General features: G+C 49.3%; 1 protein-coding gene across 1 annotated transcript in view; it reads right to left on the bottom strand.

The window, feature by feature from the left end:
• Positions 1–558: 558 nt before the first annotated feature.
• C3 (complement C3) overlaps positions 559–7,650 on the bottom strand; it is a 28,449-nt gene continuing 21,357 nt past the window's right edge. The window contains exons 29-41 of the mRNA XM_053582863.1: positions 7,103–7,266; positions 6,002–6,160; positions 5,796–5,855; positions 5,567–5,657; positions 5,404–5,455; positions 3,850–3,937; positions 3,657–3,746; positions 2,253–2,358; positions 1,786–1,875; positions 1,515–1,601; positions 1,046–1,129; positions 829–964; positions 559–750 (exon numbers count right to left, since the gene is read on the bottom strand). Of these exons, the coding sequence (XP_053438838.1) occupies positions 609–750; positions 829–964; positions 1,046–1,129; positions 1,515–1,601; positions 1,786–1,875; positions 2,253–2,358; positions 3,657–3,746; positions 3,850–3,937; positions 5,404–5,455; positions 5,567–5,657; positions 5,796–5,855; positions 6,002–6,160; positions 7,103–7,266 (1,349 nt within the window). The 3' untranslated portion in view covers positions 559–608. The remainder of the gene's footprint in view (positions 751–828; positions 965–1,045; positions 1,130–1,514; positions 1,602–1,785; positions 1,876–2,252; positions 2,359–3,656; positions 3,747–3,849; positions 3,938–5,403; positions 5,456–5,566; positions 5,658–5,795; positions 5,856–6,001; positions 6,161–7,102; positions 7,267–7,650) is intronic.

The raw sequence follows: 7,650 nt of genomic DNA, 5'->3' as shown, positions 1-7,650 counted from the left end.
TGAGGACACAGGGGAAGGTGCAAGTAAAAATGTAGGTAAATCTGCAGGGGAGAGCGTAGGTGAGAGTGCTGGTAAGAACACAGGAGATTCAGACAAGGACTAGGGCAAAGACTCAGGAGAGAGCCCCGGTGAGGAGGCAGGGACACACTGTATGAGAGAATGCAGGAGCTAGATGGGCCCTGAACAGGTCAGTGAATGCCTCAGGGTGGATTGTGCAGGCCTGCTGCACCCAAGAGAGAGGAGACAGGTAAGCTACACATGAGAATTCAGGCAAAAGCTGAGACTGCTGGTGAGATGCAGGTGCACATGCAGGTGAAGGGCAAGCACATCCTCGAGGTCAGTGGTTCTCAACCTTCCTAATGCCACGGTCCTTTAATACAGTTCCAGTGGGTCGTGACCCACACATTGAGAACCGCTGCTCTAGATGAAGAAGCCAGCACACTTGCCGGTAAACAATGATAAAGAGACAGGAGCAGGTGAGGGCTGGGCAGGCTGCAACTGGGCTGCAGGTGAGGCAGAGGGAAATTACTTCCTGCCCTCTCTCAACAAATTCCAGGCTTTGGGAGACAGGTGAAGCTTTATTGGGGGTCTGGGGTGTGGGGGTGTCATCAGTTGGGGCAGCCGAAGACCACCATGCTCTCGGTGAAGGCGCCGAGGTCCTGGCACTGTTTCTGGTACTCCTCGTCTTGGCATTCATCAGCCTCTGGCCAGAGCTCCACCCACGTGTCCTTCCCAATGATGTAGCTGGTGCTAGGGGAGAGGGGCAGCAGGTCAGCAGGGATGGGCGAGGGGCTGGACCCAGGAGTGTAGGGAGGGGAGCTCACGTACTTGGGTTTCTCCCCCCACAGGTCAGAGGAGAGGCCCCACAGCAGGTAGTGTTTCCCATCCTCCAGCTTTAGGGCATCTCTGCATTTGATGTGGCTGATGAACTTGCGTTCCTGCCTGACTCGTACCTCATCAGAGCCTAGAGTGGACAGGAGGGAAGAAGCTGAGCCCTACATGGGGGAGGTGCAGGTGGGGTGGGGAGACTGGCGCAGAGGCTGACCTGACTTGATGATCTGCTCGATGGCCATGATATACTCATCAAAGTCCTCTGACAGCATCTTCTTCACCAGCCTGGTCTTGTACACTGTGGGGGGAGGGGACAGGAGTGGACAGTGTGGGTCATAGGCAGGGTTGAGCATGGTGGGGGCTTCCAGACCTGTAAGTGCACTGGGGTATGTGCCTCTCCATCAAGCAGAGACATACAGGGTCTTGGCCAGTCACGCGATCACCATCTATACACAGTGACAGCCGCCCACAAGGATAGCCACATGCAACCACGGCTATTCACAATCACAACCTCACACACTGCAGCTACAGCTTCACAGTCACATGCACACCCATCTTTTCTCACATTCTCAAACTCATTGCCTGAAGCACAATCCCATACAACCACAACCACACCTGTCACCGTGCTGTCTAACACACACAGCCATACACAGGCACAAGACCCTGGCCCACCACCCACTCACCGTAGTCCACTCCTGGTTCACAGGCCTTGTCCAGACGTTCCTCCGGGCTGACCTTACTGTCGTGAGACTTTTGCATGAAGCAGTTCTCTGTAGGGTGAGGGTGGGGACAGGGTCTTAGCCCCTCATCTTGTCCAGGGCCCACGGCCCGTGGGTGTGGCCAGCTCTTGGAGTCTATCCTTCTTGGTATCCACTGCATGTGGCTTTTTGGGTCCCCCGGCGCAGCCATGGGAGTAGGGGACTGGGTGTGTGGGGCTCACTCAGGCCCACCCACCTTCAGCACAGCGGCATACTTCCTTGTGGCAGAGCTTGCTCAACTGTCCATCCTCCTTCTCTGGGTGGTAGAACTGGGTACAACTTTCCTCTGTGGGCAGAGGTGATGGTGAGGGGTACAAAAGGCTAGGGTCTTCATCCCAGAGACCATCCCTGGGAGGCTCAGGTCCCCAGTTCTCAGTCCCTCAGACATTGAGAAGCTGGAATCTCCAACCACCTATTCCTTTGGACCCTCAGACCCCCCAACTGTCAGATCCATCAGACCCCTAGAATCTTTAGACCCTCATTCTCAGACCCCCTAACTCACATATATCAGGGACCCTCCCAGACTTCCAACTTATAAATCTTTATGACCCTCAGAACCCCAACTCCCAGATCCATGGGACTCTCAGAACCTGAACTCATAGATCCTTGGGACCCTCAGACCCCTGGGACTCTTAGACCTCTGTCCTTAGGTTGGCCACTCACCCAGGTTGTAATAGGAGTAGACCTTGACTGCCCCAGGTTGGATAAGTTCTACATTAAAATACTGGTGAATTTTGAAGGCCAGACATTCATCCTCAGAGTGTGAGACCTGAGGGGTGAAGAGATGCTTGGTCAGTGGGGTGACATGGGAGACAGTCCAGCATAGGGTCCTGGGAGTTAGAGCAGTGGTGGAGAAATTGAAGGATCAAGGAAGGGCACAGGTGGTCAAGGAAGAGGAATTGGTGAAGGTGAATGAGCAGTTCTGCAAATCCATTTTCTTGATCTCCTAAGTTCACAGCCAAATGACATTTCTCAGCTGCCCCCCTCCTTTCAGTTAGATGCAGCCAGGTGACTGAACTCTGGCCAGCAGATAGCTATGTCCATAAATATTGTGCATGATGATCTTTTCTTCTAGAAAAGATAGATCCTGCAGAGGACTTCCAAGATCCCCAGGATTGCCAAGCCACCAGATGGAATGGATCTGGATCCATTGGATCTCTGAGTGACTGCATGGAGTAGAGGGCCCCTTTCTTATCTTGGGTACTAACTGGAATTTGCATGAGGAGAAATGCAAGTTTCTTGTGCTGAGACTTCATATTCTTAGGGGGGTTGTGCTCATCGCTGGTGTTACTTATGCTGACTAAGGCTGGGGGGTTAATGGGGACTCTGGGTGGTATCAGGAATTAGCAGGATAATAGGAAGAAATAGGGAGGGGAGAAGAGAAAGCCCAAATTGTGGTAGAGATGAAGAGAGCAAGAGAGCTCTAGACAGAAGTAGGGAACAAGGCAAGCCTTTCTCTCTGTGAAGCACTTTTTTTTGAGACTCAAATCTCACTCTGTTGCCCTAGGGTAAAGTGCCATGGTGTCATAACTCACAGCAACCTCAAACTCCTGGGCTCAAGCAATACTCTTGTCTCAGCCTCCTGAGTAGCTGCGACTACAGGCACTTGCCACCATGCCCTGCTAGTTTTTCTATTTTAGTAGAGATGGGGGGCCTCGCTCTTGCTCAGGCTGGTCTTAATCTTCTGTCCTCAAGAGATCTTCCCACCTTGTCCTCCCAGAGAGCTAGGATTACAGGTATGAGCTGCCATACCCGGCCTATGAAAAACTTTTTTGAATGACCAAGATGAACATTTTTCAATGGTTGTTTAAGACTCTGGTGAGAATTTGGAGGAAACAAGTAGAAAATAAGGTTGGGACTTCAGTGGTCAGAAGGTGACCTATTTATAGAAGGTGCTGGTTGACCACCTTGTTTTCCAAGCTTCTCCAGTTACCACCAATAGCACAGAATCTGTCTCCCCTAGCCTGTGGCCATCCTGATCTAGAGACACTGAGGGAAAAAGAAAATACTAGCCAGATAAAGCTAAGGTAGCCCATGGAAATCTCCCAGGGGACGGTGCAGCCTTACCTTGTCCAGGTAGATGATGAGTGTGTTCTTTTCTGAGTAGGCATTGTTCAGCTCATACTTAGCAATGTATCTGTCCACACCATTGCTTAGCTGGGGAAGGGCAGAGCTTGTGAAAAAAAATCTCTCTCTCTCTGCAGCCTCTTCCAGACCCCAGGCTCCTTCCCACTTATCCCAGCTGCTGAACCCTTCATACCAGCTTGAGGTCATCCATGTCAGGAGCAAAGCCAGTCATCATGGATATGTCCAGGATAGACATAGTGGCATCCTGATCGCCCAGGTACCTGGAAAGGGTAGGAAGAAAGGCACTGGATCCCAAGTGGGGTGAGCCCCAGGGGTCTGTGCCTGAGCAAGGGGGTCTAGTCAGGGGTTGAGGCTTCTAGTTTCCACATGTCAGCATAAAGGGATGTTAAAGTTTAGAAAACACTTTCCTAAGGCAAATAAAAGGCAAGGTAGCATCACGAATAGGTGACTAGACCCAACTGCATCAGTACAAATTCCAGCTCTGTGGGATATCTGATGAGTGGACACGTCTGTGCCTGAGTTCTTTTAGAGAATGAAGACAAGAACACAGGCACTCTACATGTTTCAGTTACCATGATCTACTTAAATCATTAATCTGCCACTGACACAGTTCAACTTTTAGTATCTCAATATATTAATAATGAGTAATTGAATAAAGCACAAATTCTGTTGCTAAGTCTTCATTCATAAATCATTATGTAAATAACAGATGAGCATCATGATCAATGACCAATCACGGTCCCTGCTTTCAAAATCTGTTGGTGATTGGTCACTGAGCTGCCACTGGTTGGGCCAGGCACAGATGACATGTAGTTGTGGTGTCTCCTTGTCTCCTGATGATAAATCGACATGACATTTCACAGCAGTGGATCATCGAAAAAAGGGAATTGGCCAAAAAAGATGAAAATGCAGCAAGGAAACAAAAAGTGATAATGCTGGAAATCAACTTCAAACTTCTATTACAGAAGAATAACAGACCATGGGAATGTGGACCCTGCTGCCATGTGAGCAACAAAATAGGCATTCAGAGGAACTTAGTGAAGGGAAGCTTAGCATAAAAGAAGAAGGTGGTAGAGTCAAAAAGGATTGAAGATGTCCCAGAGGAAGAGACACTGGAGGTCAGGAGTGGGGACTTCATTTTGAAGGGACTCTTGGAGAAATTTCATAACGTTAAAAGCACAAAAGACAAAATGTTGAAGATGATCCAAATTTAGAAAGAAGCATGACAATTTACTATGGCATAGAAAAGATGCTTACTCCATATCTTAAGTGACATGAATAAGAAGAAGTGTTGTCCAAACTACAGAAATGCCTCAGAAGCATTTCACAAAGGGAAAAACAGAAACACCTTTAATCTCAACGTTCTAGTGTTTTAAATTACAGTGTACTCAATACTTGCCTTAGTATATTTTTCATTTTCCCTATATCCTTATGTTGTGATGGAAAAGTTGGAATGTCATGAAATGATTGTGTAATTTCCCCCACTGGTTATTAAGATCACTTTGATGATCTCAACTTACACAGTCACTGCTACATCATGTACACAGCTGTGCAAAGCAAGGGCTGTCTGTGCTCGCTACCTCATGGTGGATACTAAGACCAGTGCTAGATGCACAGTGCACCCAGAAAGTATTGGATATTATGGATATTTTTTGTAAGAAGTCTTGCTAGAGGCAGAGGGATGGCCAAGATGAACCCAGCCTGAAGGCCAAGAAGATCTTCTTACCTGGTACAGATGCCAAGGATCATCGTCCTCTTGGCATCTTGAGGCTTCTTTTCTAGAAACAGAGAAGATGGCAATATTGGGAGGGGTATACCTCCTGATTCAAGAGTGGAGCAGACATTAGAATAGGAAGGAAGGTGACAGGTAGGGCATTTATTCCTTTTACCTGTTTCTGGGGCTGGCCTTACGGTGACCCTGAGGTCGAACTTTTTACAAGTGAGTTGGCCTTTGGCCTTGGCATGGTACACTGTCACCACCTGGTGAGATGGGAGAAGAGAAAATGTTTCAGGCCATGGTACCAGGGACTGCTGAGTATTGGAAGGAGAAGGTCCCTCTGGGGCGGAGGGGTCAAAAGAAAGTCATGAGCCAGGTGGGTGTGGGTTCCCATTCCTTACTGACAAAGTGCCTTGGCCTTTTCCTTCAGCTGTTAATGTGAAACCTTCATTTTCCTTGGTCTGCAGAGTGGGGAGAGGAAAGAGAGGGTGTTAGAAACCAAGCCTTGTTCTGCCTGTGGTGGTCGTCTGACCTCCCTCTTGCCTCCTGGCAAACCCTGGCTGACATGCAAGGGGAGAATGAGGAGGGCTTGGCCAGGTGACTGTACCCCTTCGGATCGCAGGAGGCTAGATGATTCCCAGAATATGCGATGCCTGATATCAGAGCTGCGGCTGGGCAGGCGGATGGACACGTCCAGGTCCAAGTCCTTGTGGTCTGGGGCATCCTTTTGGTATTGGGCCAAGGCTTGGAACACCATGAAGGTAGCCTAGATCCCATCAGAGAGTTCAGAAGTAAGATTGGAGGTCATCAGACACTAAGAACATGTTCTAGAAATCTCCAAGGGACCAGGGATTAGAGATACTGAGAACATGTCTAGAATCCACCAGAAAATAAGATTGAAGGTCCAGCAACCCTAAGGATGTGATTTAGACCCATCCAAAGGAAAGAATCTTAGACCAGGGCTTGGGGACATCAAGAATGTATCTAGAACCCACTCATGAAAAGCAAGAATAAAATTGGAGCCTGGGAACACTGAGTTATGATCTAGAAACCCAAAGTGACGAAGGCTGCAGTGCTGGGAATGTGAAAGAAAGCGGGCGGATCCTGAAGTTACTAGAGCCTGAAGTTACTGACACATGATCTAGCAGTCACCAGGGAGAGAGGGGGACTTGGATAATGCCCTACAGCAGAGCTGTTTAACCTGTTGCATGCTGATTTTGCGAGGATTTTGAGCTTATCTGTGAACCTGATTTAGAATTTATTACAGGGTGACATTGGGAGCCTGATGTGAAAGTAGGAGCCTGGTCTAGAGCCCACTGGCAAGCAAGGATGACATTGGAGGCCTAGTGGAACTGGGAATATGGTCTAGAACCCAACGTTAAGAGAGGATAAGAGGGAGAGTCTGGTGGAACTGAGAACATGGCCCAGAACCCCCAAGGTAGAGACAGAGGCGTCCACCTGAACCTGAGCCCTGAGAACCCAGTCTGGGGACCAGGAGGCAGAACGAGACTCCAAATACAGGCTGGAGTATCCAGAATATAGTCGAGAATCTGCAGAAATCAGAAAAACTAACTTCTCCACTCCCCTCTAATCACACTGGCTTGTGGGACACAAAAACTGCCTGTCTGGATCTCGATGTCTTCTCTGAGGCCAGTGAGGGGCTGCAGGAAGCAGGATGCAAGTGCCTGGAGGATGTGAGCTCACTTGCCTGGGTGGAGCCATAGCCACCACCATAGTATCTCTGCTCATTGAGCCAGCGTACGACAGGTGGTACAGTGTCAAAGTCTTTTAGCAGCAGCAGGGCCAAGAGGGCATAGGACGTTGCCTCCACGTTGTAGAGCTGCTTACCGGGCTCCTCCCAGCGGTTCTTATCTGCAGAGGAGACACCCCACCCCGAATGCTCACTGCCCTATCCAGCCTGGGGAAAACACCAAAAACAAGACTCAGGCTAGGATTCTCGGTGCTCAAGTGTCCCCCCTGATAGTGGATGCTTTCGACCTGCTGGCTCTTGCCTGCTCTCGTCTTCCATCAACCCTTAGGTCTCTCTTTGAATGGAAGGCTCGATACACACTTGCTGAATGAATGATGCAACAAACCTTCCTGTGCAGTTTACAATAAGGACTCAGTACACTACAGACCATGCATTCAGGCTCAGGTTAGGACCATCCATCCTGGATGCTCAGGGCCAAGCATGCCAGCTCGGGATCACCTGCCCTAAACCACAGCCATATGTCTCCCTTTGCCCCTCCAGGCTCC

The sequence above is a fragment of the Nycticebus coucang genome, chromosome 3 (assembly GCF_027406575.1).
Source record: "Nycticebus coucang isolate mNycCou1 chromosome 3, mNycCou1.pri, whole genome shotgun sequence".
Lineage (NCBI taxonomy): Eukaryota > Metazoa > Chordata > Mammalia > Primates > Lorisidae > Nycticebus > Nycticebus coucang.
Note: the sequence above shows the minus strand (reverse complement) of the source record. Positions and strands in the feature narration are given on the sequence as shown.